This window comes from Hydra vulgaris, chromosome 07 (genome assembly GCF_038396675.1).
Source record: "Hydra vulgaris chromosome 07, alternate assembly HydraT2T_AEP".
Lineage (NCBI taxonomy): Eukaryota > Metazoa > Cnidaria > Hydrozoa > Anthoathecata > Hydridae > Hydra > Hydra vulgaris.
In genome coordinates, this window is record NC_088926.1 from 24492729 (window position 1) to 24514197 (window position 21469).

Consider the following 21469-nt stretch of genomic DNA (forward strand, 5'->3'; position numbering starts at 1 on the left):
TCTGATGATACCATAGAAAGTTATTCAGATATAGATGATATCGAGGAGACTGTTGAAGAGTTTGATCTCTGCAAAGAATTGGCGTCTTGTGCAGTTAAAAACCAATGGTCTCATTCTTCTGTTAATGAATTATTAATAATCTTACAAAAGTCAGGGTTAAATGTGCCGAAGGATGTCCGCACACTGATTGAAACACCTAGGATAGTCTCTACCTATAAAAAATGTGGTGGTGAGTATGTTTACTTTGGATTGCTTGATGGTATTTTGAAAGTATTCAATGGAACACCTGAAACAAAAAATACAAAGACTATATGTTTATCTGTTAATATAGATGGAATTCCTCTTTTCAAATCATCCAGTACTCAGTTATGGCCTATCCTTTGTTCTTTTGATGGTCATGATATATTTACAGTTGCAATTTTTTGTGGAACAGGGAAACCTGATTCTTTGGATGACTACTTGGATGATTTTATTAAAGAATACAGAGAATTAAGCAAAAATGGTATTATTATAGATGATCAAAAAAGAGCTGTAGAAATTCTCAGTTTTATTTGTGATACTCCTGCTAGGTGTTTTTTAAAGCGCATTATTGGACATAGTGGATATAGCTCCTGTGAGAGATGCCTTATTATTGGGTCTTATAATGGTTGTGTTGTTTTTAATGAGAATGACCTCTTTCCAGCTAGAACTGAAACAGTTTTTAGAGATAATGGCTATGATTCTCATCAACAAGGCATCACTCCTTTGTTAACTATTGGTATACCATGCATAAAATCTTTCATTTTAGATTATATGCACTTGGTATGTTTAGGTGTTGTTCGGAGGATTCTTAACTATATGAAAAAAGGTCCTTCTGGTAAGCTTTCTCATTTTCAAAGAACAGAAATGACAAATAATTTGATTAAACTTAATGGATGTTTACCCTCCGAGTTTTCAAGACAACCAAGATCGTTAAACGAATTAGACAGGTGGAAAGCCACTGAATTCCGTCAATTTTTGCTTTATTTAGGACCTGTTGTGTTGCAAAATATTATTTCAGAAAATGCTTATATCCATTTTCTTTCGCTGAGTATTGCAATTAGTATTCTACTTAATTCCGACGAAGAAAAAAGAAATATGCATTTAAATTATGCTAGAGGTTTGCTAGTATATTTTGTACAAAATAGCAAAATATTTTATGGTAATACTTTCACTGTTTATAATGTGCATAATCTCCTACACATTTGTGATGATGTTGAGAATTTTAACTGTTCGTTGAATGATATCTCATGCTTCCCGTTTGAAAATCATTTACAGCGTTTAAAGCGTTTTGTAAGGCAGTCTAAAAATCCTATTAATCAAGTTGCCAAGAGAGAAACAGAATATGGTCTTTGTTTTACAAAACTGACTCATAAAACTTTATACACTAAGGTTTCTGCCAACAAGAAAGACAGGTGTTTTTATCTAAAAGATGGATCAATAGCTTTTGTATTGCAAAAACTTACAAGTGACAGTTATAAGTGTGATGTTTTTAGTCAGTGCTATTTAGATAATGTTTTTGTCAACCCTGTTGAGTCAAAAACATTTAATATATTCCTTTTAAGAACTGTGAATGCCCAGAAAGGTCGAAGTAAACAGCTGAACAAATCCGAGTTCATCAGAAAGTGTGTATGTTTACCTGAAGAAAGAGGATATTCATTGTTTCCACTGCTGCATTCTATAGAAAGATCTTAATTAATAGAACATTTTCTTATTTTATTTCAAATCTTGTAATTGCTGTCCGAAAATGTATATATATATATATATATATATATATATATATATATATATATATATATATATATATATATATATATATATATATATATATGTATATATATATATATATATATATATATATATATATATATGTATATATATATATATTATATATATATATTTGTTTGTTTTGTTTTATGTTTAGCACAAATGATTCCATACTTGTGTGGAATGGTTTTCCAAATTGCTATTTTTTTAATTAAATGGTGAATTAAAGCAAGTTTTTTACAAACTAAGTATTACCTAGGTTGCTATTTTCTGTACTTACGTGTAAGTTGCCTAATATATAGGATCAGTTTAAACCCATAACTAGAACATATATTCTATTGTGCAATATAAAGCTATTAAAATTTTACAACTAGAATATAATTTAGAATTATTAATAAATTATGCATTTAAAAACTCAAAGTATGTTGATTTATTTATAAATTGTTCGTATATTGCATTATATTGAATTATTAAGTAGATAAATTTATGATGTCATGGACTAAAGCTGTTTGGCTAGAGGATAATGAAGAAGTGGAAGGTGTTGTGCCAACTGTCTGGGTGGACGAGAAAAAAAATATTCTATGGTGGCCTAAAAAAATGTTGCATGTTATTAAATCATACAAAAAGCAAGAAGTACCAAAATCAGATTGGAAAGTTTTTACATTAATAAAAGTGAAGTTATCGGATGGTAAGTTTACTCATTATTATTTTATCTTTACAAGTTTACAGTTTGCAAATTTGATTATTCTCTGAGCTTTGAAATTTTACTACATAGGCACCATCTCCATTATTAATAATTAAATTTGTATTTAACTTTTAGGTACTTGAATATATTATTTACACAAAATTTATTTTTATGAAAAACCAGAATTAGTAATTTTTTTATATTAGATGATGAGGAATTATGCCAGGCATATGCCTATACTGACACAGAGACATCAGCAACAGAATTGATAGTTGACAAGTTGACTCCTGTTTCAAAATCAAAACCAGGTTGAAATTTATAGTTCAATTATAGTCATACTTGTTGATATTTTTTGTAAGGAAGCAGTTGTTAGCTTTTTTACTTATTAATATTTTCAGCCGCGCTGCCTTTTATGCCAAAAAAATTGTTTGGATTTGAGAAAAAGGAGCAGCATTCTCAGACTTTTTCTTCTTCAACTCTAAAAAGAAAAGCTGAACACAATGATTTTGACAGCAGGAGTGAAATGTCTCAAAAGAATAAATATGATTGTTTGTCTCAAGAAAGTAAGTGTCTTATTTTAAAATTTGATCAAAAAAGACCAATTTGAAATTTATAGTACAATTATAGTCATACTTGTTGATATTTTTTGTAAGGAGGCAATTGTTAGTTTTTTACTTATTAATATTTTCAGCCGCGCTGCCTTTTATGCCAAAAAAATCATTTGGATTTGAGAAAAAGGAACAGCATTCTCAGAGTTTTCTTTTTTCCACTTTAAAAAAAAAAGTTGAACACAATGGTTTTGACAGCACGGGTGAAATGTCTCAAACGAATAAGTATGATGGTTTGTCTCAAAAAAGTAAGTGTCTTAATTTTAAAATTTGATTTTAAGATTTTAAGTCTTAACTAAGATTTAGTGGGATTATTGGGTGGTATTAATACTATTTTTATGAAGCTTTTTTAACTTATAAAATTATTGTTCTGTAAAATAATCTGTAAAATGATAAATTTTTTGCTAAGTAAATTGAAATATTCTCTATGCTTATCTTCTGTAGGTCAAACAGTAAATGAGGATGATAGTGACTGTAATGACCAAGATATTCATTTTACGACACAACAATCTTTGTCACCTCTTCTGAATAAAACAAATAAATATAATGCATTTTCATTATCTCAAGCAAGTAAGTCTTGAATTAAGAACAATAATGTTATGTTTTTTTTAAAATGCAATAATGAGTTTACATTAGTTTTCCCAAAAAGCTGTCATTAGAACCATTGAGGTAATACAAAAAGAATTTTATCTAAATCACCTGGATGAAATCCAGTATTTCATAGTTTTTAAAACTATGAAACGTTCTTACTTATCTAACCCTAAACCGGAGAAATGCTAATAAATGGTAAAATAATTTGCGGCAATCCTATTAATTAGACTTGCCATAATAATTTTTTTTACTGTCTATTAGTATTTCGCATATTTAAGGTTAGGCAAGTAAGATTACTTAATTAACATATTTTAAATTTATTTATTTACGTAGTTCTGTTAAGTCTTATAAACGTTAAATTTAATAAAAAAACAAATTTGTTTAGACTTTCAATATCGTGTGTTGCATCTGTTAACAGACATTAAAACTAATGGATGCGGAAAATGCTTTGTAAATGAAGGAGAAATAGAAATTACAACTGAAATGGATAACTTAACAGAGTTTGATAAGTTTGATTCCACACTTGATAATGTTTCTGCTTTTAACTCTGCAGTATGTTTTTAGTTACTAAATACTGATTGATATAATTTATTATTATCAAATTATTTTCTTTACAATAAATAATTGTTGCTACTAAACTAGGTATTAACCATTTTTCCATTAATTTCTTTCTATCAGAAACGAAGACTTCAAAATATTGGCGGTAAGAGCTGTCAGAAGCTTGTGATAGCTATGATGAAGAGGTTCGTAAATTAAAACTGCATAGCTATAAATAGTATGTTTAAGTTCATAATGGTATATAATAATAATACTATTTCCATTTTACTCCAATCCAATAGTGGTAGTTTACTACCACTATAGTGCCCCTTCATGTATTTTTTGACACTGAGATTTTAGAGAGTTATAAGCGCTTTTAGAGATTTATAAGTTGTAAAAAAATTTATTTATATTTTTTTATTTTGCTGGGATACAGCAAACTTTAAATAGAGCAACACAGCAATACAGCAACCTTTAAAAAGACGTGTATTAAATAAACGATAAATTATTCTTTATAAATTTATTCTTTGTATTTGGAAATTTATACTTTATAATTTGTATTTGTAGCATTTGTATTTAAACATACTTGCTATAACTGTTTACAGTTTCACTTTGTTTTTGGTGTATGGAAACCATCTAGACCTTTATTACTTTATTTACAATAAGTATAGTTTGTGTGATGAGTGAGTATAGTTTGTGTGCTGACTAAGTATAGTTTGTGTATTTACACTAAGGATAGTTTGTGTGCTGTTTGTGTATAGTTTCTGCACGGGAAACAGCTTGTAAATTTGTTTACTTAGTTAAATAAACATTTAATTATAACTTAAGTTATAATTAAATATTTATTTATAAGTTGTAATTAATTATAACTTATAAATAAATATTTAATTATAACTTTATTTATTTATTACGATATTTAATTATAACTTTATAAATATTATTAGATTATTATAATATATTATTTTTAGTTATATGACAAATTCACTCATGAGCAAATTCAATATGGCAGGTGGAAAGGGCAAGAGATCCTTTCGCCAAACCAAACTGTACAAGTTAATAAAAGGTACGTTTATGTATGTATATACATACATACATATGTATATATATATATATATATATATATATATATATATATATATATATATATATATATATATATATATATATATATATATATATATATATATATGTATATACATATATATGTATATATATATATACATATGTATGTATGTATGTATGTATATATATATATATCATATATATATATATATGTGTATATATATATATATATATGTATATATATATATGTATATATATATATATATATATATATATATATATATGTATATATATATATGTATATATATATATATATATATATATATATATATATATGTGTGTGTATATATATATATATATATATATATATATATATATATATATATATATATATATATATATATATATGTATGTATATATATGTATATACACATTTTACGATATAATTTTTACAGTTCAAATAAATAAATATATAATATACTATTTTAGTTTGTGCATCGATGGCTCACGAATCCTATACTGAGTCTGGTGTAGATGCAATAGTTGCAGGTGCATTGAAGCGGGCACCGTTTACGCATGCAAAAATGCCTTAAATATGTAGATTATCTTTCTTTCTTTATTAACATTTTGTAATTTTTAATTTGCAAGAAAATAACATGTTAGTAACCTTTTTATCTTTTTCATTTCTTTACCCAACAGATTATTTCAAACAATAAAGAAACTTTTGTTATTAAATAATAATATTATTAAAAGTTCAAAAAAAGTCAAAGTTTATTAAATTAATTGTTTATTAATCATTTTAATTTTTTTCTGAGAAAATCTTTTTAACGTTCAAAAGACGTTTTTTAACGTTTAATTTTGGGTTTTTTGAGAACGTTTTTTAAACGTTTTTTAAAAAACGTTTTTTAGGTATTGCCGTTCCGAACGTTTAAAAAACGTTTTTTTTATTAGTTAAAAAAACGTTTAAAAAACGTTCATGTGCTTACTGGGAAATGGCATTAAAAAATGAAATTCGAAAAAAGTGGGACTTGTGCTCTTTTCGAAATGACGGGTTATTATATTTAAAGTAAAGAATATCAGGATTTTCTTTCAAAATTTTTAGTTGTACAATACTGGCCCACATAACTTTTATTGGTTTAGACTTTGGATCAATTGCTTTTGTTGAATCTGATATTTCAAAGCATTTGTTTGCTAATACTGCAGAGTATGCTGAAAATACTTTTTCATTTTTAAAATTTATTATATCATCATGATTTGACACAGTTGGTACACAGGCGTTTTTTTAAAATAGCTTGTTCTATTGTTGCTTCCATTGCATAGGTGTGTATATTGTTCGATTTTGATATTGTTTTTCAATTATTGAGTGAGCGACATCATTTTCACTCTGACTCTGACCTGGTACAAAGAATAAAAGCTAAATTAAATCTAATTTGAATAGAGTCAATGCATCCGACAACATTATGTTCATCATGTTCATCATTATGTTTAATAATTTTATCCCCAACATTGATCACAGAAGAGATAAAATTGTGTTGCTCCTTTTTTGCTTACGGATTCAATAAACTTAAATACTCCTGTACTTACTTCACAGCTTGCTTTTTCCCCTTCACTCTCGCTCCACAAATATGATTATGTCTTTAAAGAATTAATTTTTGTAACAGTGAGGTTATAATTTTGCACATGCCTAGAATAATAAAAAGCTCCAGTTGTATCATATGGTGATGAAAGAAATTGCTCTAAGTCAAAAGCTGCAGTTACGATCAATTGTGATTTTATTGCTTCATTCTTCTTTATAAGCTAAATTTTTTGTCGCTGACATGCTTGTTATACTTTTGACAATTTTTATAACCCTTTTCTGTTTTGTTCATAATATTGTATACCTTTATAAAAAGATTTTTCTTGTATATCTTTATAAGAAGATTTTTCTCACTGCAGTACTTTATGAAGACTCTATGCATTGAGGTCCATGTCTAGGGGTCGCAACTTTGAACGAAATATTGTAAAACATTTACCATAATACAATATTATGTTTTGTATTACTTGTGATTCTGAATGGCTAATTAATGACTGTATGTATTGAAACCTGTAGGTAGTAATAATTAATGTTAGTTTAGATATCATTTGTTTTGTAGATGTTGAAAATTTGGATCTAATTTGTGTTGCAACTTGGCAGTAGCAAGTTAGATATGGCTAGCTGTGGCACAAGAAGTACAAGTCGACACTCAGTGTTCGATTTTCCAAACTGCAAAAAAAATATGCTACCAACATGTAAAGACGTTTTCTGTGCATATTGTTTTTACTAGAAACAGCAGTGCCAATCTGTTAATGACATTGTGAGAACTGTCGCGACAGACTTGATTGAGATATATAACACAGCTAGCATACCTACGATTGCGTTCGATAGCGTAATGAAAAAGGTGAAACGGCTAATTGACAAAGGGAATGGTCTACGAAAATATCTTGATGCAAAGCGAACTTCTGAGACATATCAAAAGATATTGTCAAGTTTCAGCAATTTGTTTGACATTTGTCCATGTAAGTGCAATGTTCCTTAGAGAAAACGAAATTGAAAACCGTTGAATGCAGTTCTACTTTTTAAGATTTTGATAATGTTGATATGGAATAGAGTTCAGTTCAAAAAAGTCAAGACACTGGTGGTAGCTCCATAGACGATTCAGATATAACAGACGAGGAGACCAGTGATAGTGATTGCAGCAGATGTACACAAAACAGAAATTATTATTCAGAACTGTGTAAAGCTTATGATCGCTCTAAAAGTAGCAATCAAGATGCCTGTTTAATTGTGAATTCTGCCTTGAAAGACCTCGGATTTCTTTTCCCTGAAAATGCTATACATCCCAGCAAACTACGCCGTTAAAGATCTGCATATCGGAAGAAGTCAGTTGTGAGTCAATCTTACCATCAAAAGCAAGAAATTGTTTGTCTTGGTTTTGATGGTAAGATTGATGTTACTCTTACACGTGTAGGATCGACTCGACGTAAGTTAAAAGAAGAACATTATGCTTTGGTTTCATTCCCAAACCGAAACTGTTGAAATGTCGAACATGTTGTTCCAACATCAGGCAGATCTGACGACATCTCAAAATAAAATTTTATCGGTTGTTAGAAGTACTAAATCAGAAACAACTTTAAGAGCACTCGTTTACGATGGAACCAATGTTAATGTAGGAAAAAGTAATGGCATAATCCGAAAAATTGAACAATATCTACAAAGACCACTTCAATGGTTAGTTTGTATGCTGCATACAAATGAATTGCCTTTGAGAAAACTGGTAGAAGTTATTGATGGGAAATCTACTGGTCCAAGAACTTCCAAAGGACAATTAGCAGGCGTGATGGAATTTGATCCTCAACATAAACCTATAATTGATTTCTCTCCTGTATCAGGTTGCGTTGCTGAGGTTGATAAGACCGTAATGAGTGACCTGAGTACAGGATCAGGTGTACCTGCTTAAAATGTTGTAATTCAACGTGGTTACAACGCCAGTAACAATTACATTGACTACTTGCAAACTGCTCAACCTGGTGCAGTCAGTCATGCCAGATGGCTAACTAAAGCCAACCGTTTGTTGAGGTTGTATGTTTGCGAACAATGTCCTTCCCATAATCTTCGACGTAGTGTTTCATTCATACTGAACTTCTATGCACCATCATGGTTTCATATCAAATCTCATCCGACATGCCAAGATGGTGCCAAGAATTTCTTCTTCATGTTGTCGCTTTACCAGAAACTGGACAAGCCTGATCAGGAGATTGTTGCGCCAGTATTGCAAAACAACAGCTACTTTTGCCATCCGGAAAACATCTTGGTGGCAGCTGTTGGTGATCATGATGGAAATTTCAGGAAATTTGCTTGTGAAAAAATTCTGCATGCTCGTAGTGAACATTCTGATGATAGAATTCGTTGTTTTGACAAAAGCTTGATCAAAATTAACTTCACGTGCAGGTCATACTTAGACATGATCGACTGGAACAAGGCCATCTTTGCTTTACCTCCACTTCTGGATGACATCATGTCAGAAACAATTGTTAGTCATTTAAAAGTTATTCTACCTAATTTTCTACGCCATTTGCAAGATGTTGAGAGAAAACCGCAGACCACCGATATATCAAAGATATATCGGTGGTCTGCGATAAAGTTTACGGACACGATTCACGCCATATTGTAATGGCGTGAATCGTGAATTACGGAGCAATATTATAATGAATTAAATAATTCATTACAATATTGCTCCGTAAGATTCTCTACACACCAAAACAAACATTTCTTATCACATCCTTTTCGCATTTCCTTACCCTGTACCACTGCTACCTTTCCTCCCTACGACCTTTATTCAGACCATTCTTCGGTACATAAAGAAATCTCTGACCCGTCTTTACTTTAAATTTCCTAATGTTTCTAATCCTTTGTGATGGATCCTTCTTCTTTTTGGGGCTTGTATCAAGAGATGGGATAAGTTCTTCATAACCAGACTTGTCAAGTTCTACAGGTTTAAATTTTCCACAAACACTGAGGTTCCAAAGTATTGCTGCACCAATACTAGTTTTATCAACATCAAATTCTGGGTATATATCAAAGTTTTTCGTTACTTTTGTTATAAAAAATCTTCCATAACCATTAGGTATTGTCTCTCTGTGGACAGTAGCACTCACTAAAAATAATCTAATTATTAAAAGTATTTTTTGGTAGCAATTACATTTCACTCTATAAATCATATTGAATGTCCCCTGATATTAAGAAACAATATCTTACATTCCGTAGTAGCTTCAGAAGTTCCGCGAAAAATACGATTTCTATTATATGTTAGGCAGACATCTTTGCCATTGTCTAAGGTTTGTTTCAAAATTTTGAATGGTGCTATTGATAATTCATGGTCTGCATTGGGTCATTTATTGCATCCTGTAAAACAATATAAAACATAATGAAGTCATCTCATTGAAGTGATCATTACAGTTTTATTCTTATTATTTTGGAAGAGAAAAACAGTTTCTGTGAAACATAAGTTACACCTTATGTATTAAACTATTTACTTTTGTATTTACTTTAATTAATAAACTAATATATAATGTACTATATTTATCATATTTAACTAATCTGCTATGTCGCTATTAAATATTAGTGCATTTGGAGCTAAAAAAATATCATTCTTATCAACTTGATCAATACAAATACGTGTTTCAACAGTCACTGGTGGCATGTAATAATTTAAAAAGATAAAGTTTTTAAATAAACTAACAACATTGGGTCTGTAAAATAACAAATAAACTTTGTACAGTAGCTCAATAGAAAATTCATGGATAAGAATAAATACATTGTTTCAAATAAAGCCTTTGACGATTTTCTGAATTATTTCACTGTGGTAAAATAATTATTACATGTGGTAAGTTTTAGCATTCTAAATAATGTGGACTCTAATGTGGTGGACATGTGGTGAGTTTTTTAAATAATAATCAGAATGTTATAACTAGCTGTTTAATGACTACGACCTGTTATATTTAGTAACGTGTTCCTAATAAGTTTGATTTGTTTTTCTTTAAAAATAATTTAGGATAACATAGGATAGTCTTGCTTGAGTTTAGATGGACCTAAGATGGTTTTGAATGTCTCTTAAAATTTTTTTTTCGGACATAAGATGTTTGAATTTTACTCATAGAGTCCAAAATTTGATCATTTTTGGCCGAATACATTGTAAAATGTTTTTTATACACCTAAGGAGTATTTTTACCCAAAAAAGTCATTTTTGCCAAAAATGGACTTCAGATAGTTTTGCTTTGTAGCGACGATATAGAGAAAATATAAAATTTTCTTGTTGCTCAACTATATGTAATTCAGTTTTCGTTGATTTCTCCAAATCAATTTACTCGGACTCTGCGCTTTTTGGAAAAGGGTTCCTCTTATAACAATCCAAAAAAAAAAATTGTTATCAAAAAATTCATATTCGATACCACATTTTCAAAACATTATAATACAATTTATAATAGGCCTAATAAAATTTAAAAAAATATATAAAAAAATTCTTGTATTTATTAAATTTATTTTGTTTAACTATTATTTTATATCCACAAGAAAAAAAAGAAGCTTTTTTTGTATAAAATTTAATTTAAGAAAAAAGATTTTATTATAAAAACATAAATTATGAATAAAAAAAATCAAAAACTCATATATCATATAATCATGTATATTATTTTTATCATTTCTTAATGAAGTTCATTCTTTTCAAATGATTATCAATCACTTGGTAATTGATCCACTAAATTTACAACTGATTTACAACCTGTTGCATAAAACCATGGTATTGCATCCGGAAAATAATCAAGTTCATTAGCAATGGCTTCCAAGGTGGATTTTTTGAAACTGTAATTTTTTTTTTTTATTTCTGCTTCTGCGCATTGTTTGACATGTTTCCTCTCCAAAGGAAGAAAAGGAACATAAACGTTTATCAATTTCGTATTAATGATTTTTGAATCATCAAATCTACCCTTTGAATTTAAATCAGTAATAGCTATATATTTTTCTAAATCTTTACTGACAATTGACTCCCTTGGCCTATTACTTTCATAATGTCGAACAATATAATCGTTTATCACTTCACCAGCAACATTGCTAAGAAAAATAAATATATTTTTGCGATAATCTCGACCATCTACTGCAGCGTGGTAGTCTAAAAAAGGAGTCATAACGTCGGAAAGACCCACCGGCATGAAATCAAACTCATCAAAAACGAATAACATGCGATAACATTGCTCTGAATTATACTGAATATGCTTAATTAATTCGTCTTTGCATTCTTTTAAATTATTATTATTTTTAAAATGTATTGTTGCAACTTTAAATTGATAAAACTTACTTTTTATACGTTTTTTGAATAAAGAATTGGCAACAATTTGTGATACAAAAGTTTTAGCAGTTCCAGTCCTTCCATGAAAAGACATGACCAAAGGTGATTTTGGATCTTTATTTTTAATATGAGACTTAACAGCTTCACTAACAAGTTTATTGGCTAAGTGTTGGCCGAAAACTTTTTCATTCAATTCTTTTTCCAAACCTGAAAGATCCTCAATTAACCATTGATCATTGCAGCATTCATTATTTTTACAGAAATCTAAAAAGTAAATAATAGTAAAACATTTTCAAATTTGAAAACAAAGTTTTTTTAAAAAAACTTCAATATTAAATAAACAATATTTAAAAAAAACTTCAATATTGAAATTCTTTTAAGATTGTGTCTTGGAAACATAGACACAATCTTAAAAGAATTTCAAAAGTTTAAACTGCAAGAAGCCTGAATATATTAGGTGACAAGGGCCTCAGCCAGAGGCAATTCTACAAATAAAACGAGGGAAGAGAGGGGGAGGGCCAATCCTTAAAAAGTACTGAGTGGTTTCTTCAAAAAAAAAACGAAAAAAAACGAAGGTTCTCAAAAATAAAATTCACCCGAATTTTAATCGCGATATGGATTTTAGACACAACTTTAGTTTTTAGAAACAGTTTTTCACAGATTCAAAGCATTAAAATGTTTGTTGCGTGTTTGCTACGTGTTAGACCCCTTTTTATAAACAAAGAAACATTTAAATATTAAATATCTTATCAGAAATCAGAGTAAAAATATACAAAACTTAAAATTAAAAAAAAGTTATAACGAAATTTAATACAATCTTTGTTAAGTCAAGTTCCTTAATAAATCTCGAACTCCTTTTTAGAGAGCTAATAAGTGGATATGAACTGCACAATAATCTTCGCATAACATCTTCATTTGTGACTTTTCTTGAATATTTTCTTGTATAGTGTTCTCTATAAATTTTAACGTCTTTATTTCGACATTCCTGAGTTTCCTCAGAAAGAAGACTGGTGCTGGTTTATCTCTTACTAATTGAGAACTATGAATTAGAATTTTATGTACAATTTGAGGCATTGGAAACCATGGTTATAGAGAAACGTAGAGCTGTTTCTTTGATATATTTTTCAAGCTCATAAGCGTTAATTTGATGTTTGCACAATAAAACGCAAAGAATTATGGGCCATCCATAATTGATGTCAGTAAATATAGGGGAGAGGGGCACTGAAAAGTTTGACAAGAATCGAAAAATTGAAGGGTTTTGTTGAGACCAAAATGAGGTCAATTAAAAAAAAAGAATTAAGTTTATACAAGCAGATTTTAAGGGTATTTACATCTACAATGTGGTATTGAAATAGCATATTTGCTTTGTGGGGAATTCGATGTAAGTGATGCGATGTAAGCAATGTCTCAGAGACATTAAATAAATAAAAATTTACCAACGTTTTGTTATTTTATTACTATTTAACTGAAAATCTAATTATTTGCAGATATCAACAATTTGTATATAAATTTAACAACCATTATTCGCTCCCTAGCGGACTATAAAATGTGCTTCAAAGCAAACACATAAAGTCATTTGTCATTGTTTCAAATACAATTGTCATTATTATCGAAGATCACTTCAACAACCCATGGGAAGATGGTGAGTGATTAAATTTATATTATAGATATGGAATAAAATTTTGATTAATTTGATTATTATTTGATGAGATATTAACTGTTCTATAATATAACTTGCTGAGATCTACTACTTTATAAATGTATAATTTAACCAGAAAAAAATCAATGGTATTTACGCATATTTTTAATGTTACTTTAGGGGGATGGGGGAGGACGATTAAAAAACTGACATCATGTATAAGGAGGCTGGGGGGTGTTGGCCAAAAATAGTCAGAGTTTGACAAAGGGGGGAAGAGGGCGTCGAAAAATTGAGAAAAATCACTAACATCATTTACGAACAGCCCCTTACGTAGAAACGTTTCATGACATTATTATCTAAGCCAAGTATTTCAGCAGACAACTTATAGTTTTAGAATACTTTCTGTCCCGTGTTTCCATCATTTGTTGTACATGAACTGCTGCTTTTTGGTACATCTACAACTAAACCTAAGTGATCTATCATCTTTTGTTGAACATCTTTTTTTTTATAAAAATTTCTTTATCATCCTCTTCCCTAACTTGCAAATTTCCTAATTCAATTCTATTATTTATATGAAGGCAGCAATCAAAGCACCTAATCCATGCAGGTAATGTGCTCAACCCGAGCTCAGTGGAAACTGTATTATAGATTTTTGAAAAAGCAACATTTAGATTGTTCATATTTGAAGAGGTCAGTCCACAAATACTACATACTTGAAAAGAATTACTTAAAGACAAAACTATAGTGGCCAATTTTCCTTAAATCATTGTGCATTCTAACTTATGTTTGATAATAAAGGAATTAAAGATCGTTGGTTTCAAATACTGTTCTTGAATAAAAATTGTGTAACAATCTCAGCTCTTTCTTTTACATATTAAAATCGTACTGTAAAGTGTAGAGAAAGGTTTTTCATTAGTCCATAGTGATTCGCCAGATTCTTTAATATAAAGTTTAGTTGGAACGATGCAAAATAGAAATAAAGATTGTTCCTCAACATAACTGATACTTATCTTGTCTTCTGTACTTTGTTTGTGTAATGATTGACCGGTTGAACCATCAAATCCTACTTTATGTATAAAGGCAAGAATGGATTTCTCATGAGTCTTTACAGATTCATTGAGTATTTTTAACAACCTGTATGTAGTATGGTCAATAAGGGCTTGTTAATCAACTGAGGCTGAATAATCAGTAGTTTGTATTCCACAACGAGGTATGCGAAATTTTTTTCTTCCCTTACTTCATTATAAGTTGGATACATTATGTTTTCTTTAGAAACTTCTCCAATGCGAATTGTTTAGTAATCGGCTTTACTAAGTCGACAGTCCAAAATCAAAGCTAATGCTTCCTCTCCAGTATACATCGTTGATGAATTAATTGCACCATCTTTCTCTGATTTTAATATTTGCTTCACAACCTTAAGTGTAAAAATATAAATTTGAAGAGTGAGGTGAATACAATCCACTAAGAAAATTTATCACCCGTAGTATTTTGGAGATTTTTTTTTAATAAATAAAATAAATTAAAAATGACTAAAGTATTGATGTTAATGTACCTTAGCATCGCTGAATCTTTTTTCTTCTTTTAGTTTTAAAATAAGTGAGTCAAATAATTCCTCTCTTTCGGAGACCCTCCTAAAAAATTACGTCAACATTCAATTACTCCCTCCCCCCCCCCCTCCCATTAAAAAAATTACGTCAACATTCAATTACTCCCTCCCCCCCCCCCCCTCCCATTCAAAAAAAAAAAAAAAAAAAAAAGAAAGAAAAAAGCAAGTAAGCAATATTTTGTTATTTACAAGAAAAATAAAAAAGAGATGAAAAGTAAACTATTTAGAAAATCATTTAAAAATTACAAAAACTCGGATCAAAAAAATAAAGATTAAAGGGTGTTCACAAAAATGTGTACATCTAACACGTTTAAATTATTAACTTATTTCAAATTAATGCAACACTTCAATTTGCCAATCCTCCTCACTTTAACTTTAGACCTAATTCAATTTCACAGTAAAAGCCAATTATTTCTAATAGAGTTTAGTATAGCGAAAAAAGCATTTAACAAATTGTATAAACCAGGGAGCAGCAGCCTATTAAGACAGAAGATCAAAAAGTTGCAATTTACAAAGTTTTAGTTTGATGTGCAAACAAAAAAGATTTATGTAAGTACATGGTCTACATTATATTATTTAAATGTTTATACCAGAGGTCGGCAACCTGCAGCTTGCAAACTTCGTGTGGTTCGTTCGATATCAAGATGTGCCTCTTTAGCTCCATGCACAAATATTAATATAATATTGAAATAAAGATGTTGGTAACACTTTAAAAACAGAATTTTTAAAGAGCTACCAATATCTTTATTTCAAATCTTTTTTCAAATCATCTACCAAATCTTTATTTAAATGTTATATTATTATTTGTGCATGGAGCTAACAAGCCGCATCAACCGCAGGTTGTCCACACTTGGTATTAACGTTTAAATAATATAGTGTAGACCAAGTACTTGCATATATCATTTTTTGTTTTCACATCAGACTAAAACTTTGTAGATTGCAACTTTTTGTTTGCATAGCAGACTAATCAACAACAACTTTGAAAACATTCCGTTTGTGCTTATTTAGTTCTGTACGTGTTGGGTCTTTTTAAAACACAATGTGGTTTTTAACAAGAACATAAATAGCTTAATGAAAGTACTGAAGGTTTAGCGAGTATGTAACACAAGACTGCAAACGCTGCCTAATTTTACTTTTTTTTAAATAACTAAATTTATTAAAAGAAGTAACATTGTTGACGTCAACTTGTCTTTACCTCCCCCCTCCCCCTTGTCAACAAATGTCAAAAACATTCAGACCCCCTCCCCCCCTATTTTGTTGACATAATTTACAGCCCCTAAGTTGTTTTCCAAAGCATGAAACAATTTTCGAGTTATTTCTTTACTTTTCATAATGATTGGTAGAAGAAAATTTCAGTTAAAAATATAATTATATTTTTTAAAGTTTTTAAATAGTATTCGTATTTTACATGATTAAAAACATAATCGATAATTAACTGAAATAAGTATAAGTTTACAAATAAAAAACCCACATTACTTAATAAAGTAGAATAGTATTAAATTTTATTGTTTCTTGTAGTCTCCATAATTGCAATTTTCATAAATAAACGTCCGCGTATCAAATCGAGGCTTAGGCTGTAAGCAAAAAATTATTTCATTATTTATGCTTATCTGTCTCTTAGGCTTATCTGTTTTTTTAGCGTTATATGTTGTTTTAAAACAAGTTTAAACATTTAAAAAAAAATTTCACAAAAAACAATTTTTATTTTTTAAAGTGTTCTAAAATTTTAAAATTAAAATATTTCGAATATGTAGTCAAAAATTTAATTAAACTGAAGACTTCAAAATACACTTCAGTGAAGTTTACTTTGATCTATGAACTTAAGTAAATCTACGTTGTTCGGTTCACTTATTTCAAATATACATATATATTTTAAGATCCAGAGTTAATTGTTTTACAAAAAGTTGATATAAACAATCCAACTGTCATAGTTGATATTAAAAAAATACAACCGTATATTAGTTATCATTTTTAAAGGTGGCTACTTTACCTTATTTTACCAAAGCATCCTTATGAAAAATATAAAGGCAATATTAAATATAATTATCAATATTACTAAATAAAAATTATTTTTGAAGGAAATACTCTTCTTTTTAATAAATTTTTTTATTTCCTTAACATAGATCACCTACCAGTGGCGGATCCAGATCATTGTCCTAGGGATGAGGAGGGTAGGGGGTAGGGGGTTAATTTAACCAACAACAAAAAAATCTACTTTTTTTTTCTTCAGATAAACCACTTTTTTATTTGATTATTTTGAATATTTTTAGAAAACTTTGCTAATAAATATATTGAATGTATCTGTATATAAATATCTTGATAAAATCAAACTTTGAAAATAAATATTTAGTCTGTTATAAGGGACGGGTTTATATCCTCGAGAACCCTAGGTAGAAAAAATTTTGGAAGCCCTAAACACTCCTAAATACCACAATTTTTTTCCACAATACCCTATTTAGAAATTGAGCCCGCTAATATTATGATGCACAGGCTGCAGTCTTGTCTGCCTATAGATAAATCTGGCTTTGTCTGTAATGTGCAACAAAAGACGAAATAATATCTTTAGTATATTCTCTTTTTTTATAAAGACTTTTATAAATTTAACAAACTACAAAATAAAATTGAGTTTTCTAGTTTTTGAAGATGCAAAACTATCAATAATCTTTTCGACATTTATGATGCAATCTCTATGGATATGCATCAAAGCTAATCCATTAAATCGATCTTGTCTTATATTGGATCTTAACCAAGTTTTAAGTCTTTTAAAATCTAGAAACTCCGTTCTCCCGAAGCAATGCTAACAGGAAGGGTGCAAAGCAGTTGCAAAATATATTTAATTAAAGGAAAGACATTACCATCACATTGCTTGTATGCTTCCAGTGCACATTCAGGTAGGTCTTGTTGTTTCTTGATTGCGTCTTTCTTTAAGTTTGTAAGCATTCCATTCGCATATTGTAATATGCGAATGGAATGCTTACAAGCTTATGCAAAACAAGATGGATTGAACGGCATGATTCTGTGTTAAGTTTTAAATCGTGTTTAATAAATATAGTAGAAACACTTGATTTGATATCTCAGTGGAATGATCGGGACTCTTCAACAAAGGCTGCATTACTAAAAAAATGCAATATCTGAGCTCTTATTTGTAATAACACTTTGTTCATAAGCCAATGTGTTAAATACCACAGTCTCTTTAAGTGAGGCTCTTTAAAAAAAAATTATTGGATAAGGAATATGCAAAAACTGTTCTTAAACATACCATAAAAATAATAAATAAAAGATGACAGAATAAAGAAAACTTTAATGCTATATTTAGGACTGCATCAAAGTTACTAGAAGACTTAGGTTTAAAAATCAAGATTCCACGAATTACAGGAAAACAAACTAATTGCGCAAACCTCAATACCAATGATCCTCTAACTTACTATAGAGTCAATGTTTATTTACCGTTACTTGATAGCATACTTCTAGATTTAGAGTTCAATTTTTTTGATGAAACCTTGAAATCTTTTGAATTAAATGTAGCAATACCTAGAAATTTATTAAATAAAAAAAAGACAGAGTTAACGGTATCCATAATTAATATACTGAGTTTTATGAAAGGGCTGCCTAACATTAATACTGTTGATGAGAATATCCAATTAACGAAAGTTTCTTCAGAATTTGAATTTTGGGAGCTAAAAAAGAAAGACGCAATCAAAAAACAACAAGACCTACCTGAATGTGCACTGGAAGCATACAAGCAATGTGATGGTAATGTCTTTCCTTTAATTAAATATATTTTGCAACTGCTTTGCACCCTTCCTGTTAGCATTGCTTCGGGAGAACGGAGTTTCTAGATTTTAAAAGACTTAAAACTTGGTTAAGATCCAATATAAGACAAGATCGATTTAATGGATTAGCTTTGATGCATATCCATAGAGATTGCATCATAAATGTCGAAAAGATTATTGATAGTTTTGCATCTTCAAAAACTAGAAAACTCAATTTTATTTTGTAGTTTGTTAAATTTATAAAAGTCTTTATAAAAAAAGAGAATATACTAAAGATATTATTTCGTCTTTTGTTGCACATTACAGACAAAGCCAGATTTATCTATAGGCAGACAAGACTGCAGCCTGTGCATCATAATATTAGCGGGCTCAATTTCTAAATAGGGTATTGTGGAAAAAAATTGTGGTATTTAGGAGTGTTTAGGGCTTCCAAAATTTTTTCTACCTAGGGTTCTCGAGGATATAAACCCGTCCCTTATAACAGACTAAATATTTATTTTCAAAGTTTGATTTTATCAAGATATTTATATACAGATACATTCAATATATTTATTAGCAAAGTTTTCTAAAAATATTCAAAATAATCAAATAAAAAAGTGGTTTATCTGAAGAAAAAAAAAGTAGATTTTTTTGTTGTTGGTTAAATTAACCCCCTACCCCCTACCCTCCTCATCCCTAGGACAATGATCTGGATCCGCCACTGGTAGGTGATCTATGTTAAGGAAATAAAAAAATTTATTAAAAAGAAGAGTATTTCCTTCAAAAATAATTTTTATTTAGTAATATTGATAATTATATTTAATATTGCCTTTATATTTTTCATAAGGATGCTTTGGTAAAATAAGGTAAAGTAGCCACCTTTAAAAATGATAACTAATATACGGTTGTATTTTTTTAATATCAACTATGACAGTTGGATTGTTTATATCAACTTTTTGTAAAACAATTAACTCTGGATCTTAAAATATATATGTATATTTGAAATAAGTGAACCGAACAACGTAGATTTACTTAAGTTCATAGATCAAAGTAAACTTCACTGAAGTGTATTTTGAAGTCTTCAGTTTAATTAAATTTTTGACTACATATTCGAAATATTTTAATTTTAAAATTTTAGAACACTTTAAAAAATAAAAATTGTTTTTTGTGAAATTTTTTTTTAAATGTTTAAACTTGTTTTAAAACAACATATAACGCTAAAAAAACAGATAAGCCTAAGAGACAGATAAGCATAAATAATGAAATAATTTTTTGCTTACAGCCTAAGCCTCGATTTGATACGCGGACGTTTATTTATGAAAATTGCAATTATGGAGACTACAAGAAACAATAAAATTTAATACTATTCTACTTTATTAAGTAATGTGGGTTTTTTATTTGTAAACTTATACTTATTTCAGTTAATTATCGATTATGTTTTTAATCATGTAAAATACGAATACTATTTAAAAACTTTAAAAAATATAATTATATTTTTAACTGAAATTTTCTTCTACCAATCATTATGAAAAGTAAAGAAATAACTCGAAAATTGTTTCATGCTTTGGAAAACAACTTAGGGGCTGTAAATTATGTCAACAAAATAGGGGGGGAGGGGGTCTGAATGTTTTTGACATTTGTTGACAAGGGGGAGGGGGGAGGTAAAGACAAGTTGACGTCAACAATGTTACTTCTTTTAATAAATTTAGTTATTTAAAAAAAAGTAAAATTAGGCAGCGTTTGCAGTCTTGTGTTACATACTCGCTAAACCTTCAGTACTTTCATTAAGCTATTTATGTTCTTGTTAAAAACCACATTGTGTTTTAAAAAGACCCAACACGTACAGAACTAAATAAGCACAAACGGAATGTTTTCAAAGTTGTTGTTGATTAGTCTGCTATGCAAACAAAAAGTTGCAATCTACAAAGTTTTAGTCTGATGTGAAAACAAAAAATGATATATGCAAGTACTTGGTCTACACTATATTATTTAAACGTTAATACCAAGTGTGGACAACCTGCGGTTGATGCGGCTTGTTAGCTCCATGCACAAATAATAATATAACATTTAAATAAAGATTTGGTAGATGATTTGAAAAAAGATTTGAAATAAAGATATTGGTAGCTCTTTAAAAATTCTGTTTTTAAAGTGTTACCAACATCTTTATTTCAATATTATATTAATATTTGTGCATGGAGCTAAAGAGGCACATCTTGATATCGAACGAACCACACGAAGTTTGCAAGCTGCAGGTTGCCGACCTCTGGTATAAACATTTAAATAATATAATGTAGACCATGTACTTACATAAATCTTTTTTGTTTGCACATCAAACTAAAACTTT

At 29.1% G+C, this 21469-nt stretch overlaps 2 protein-coding genes across 5 annotated transcripts in view; one reads left to right on the top strand and one right to left on the bottom strand.

Annotated features, from left to right (window-relative positions):
* Nucleotides 1-1964: 1964 nt before the first annotated feature.
* LOC136082361 (uncharacterized) lies at nucleotides 1965-5934 on the top strand. Of its 2 annotated transcripts, XM_065801434.1 has the most exons (9): nucleotides 1966-2473; nucleotides 2677-2778; nucleotides 2869-3033; nucleotides 3162-3326; nucleotides 3523-3648; nucleotides 4055-4221; nucleotides 4348-4412; nucleotides 5175-5269; nucleotides 5758-5934. In XM_065801434.1, exons 1-9 carry the CDS (start codon nucleotides 2272-2274, stop codon nucleotides 5859-5861), a joined length of 1191 nt encoding a protein of 396 aa, XP_065657506.1. In that variant the 5' UTR covers nucleotides 1966-2271; the 3' UTR covers nucleotides 5862-5934. The 2 variants fall into 2 exon arrangements, with proteins under 2 accessions (XP_065657507.1, XP_065657506.1); XM_065801435.1 differs by lacking the exon at nucleotides 2869-3033 and having other exon boundaries at nucleotides 1965-2473.
* A 5421-nt stretch (nucleotides 5935-11355) lies between these two features.
* Nucleotides 11356-21469, bottom strand: part of LOC136082362 (torsin-1A-like) — a 33159-nt gene continuing 23045 nt past the window's right edge. For all 3 annotated transcript variants that reach the window (XM_065801437.1, XM_065801436.1, XM_065801438.1), the window contains one exon: nucleotides 11356-12392. In XM_065801437.1, the coding sequence (XP_065657509.1) occupies nucleotides 11518-12392 (875 nt within the window). In that variant the 3' untranslated portion in view covers nucleotides 11356-11517. The remainder of the gene's footprint in view (nucleotides 12393-21469) is intronic.

Bases quoted from the DNA above. Each gene is read 5' to 3' on its own strand.
- LOC136082361 (XM_065801434.1), top strand. From the start codon at position 2,272: ATGATGTCATGGACTAAAGCTGTTTGGCTAGAGGATAATGAAGAAGTG. The intron at 4,222-4,347 runs GTATGTTTTTAG...TCTTTCTATCAG, and splicing joins TTTCTGCTTTTAACTCTGCA to AAACGAAGACTTCAAAATAT. The intron at 5,270-5,757 runs GTACGTTTATGT...ATACTATTTTAG, and splicing joins ACTGTACAAGTTAATAAAAG to TTTGTGCATCGATGGCTCAC.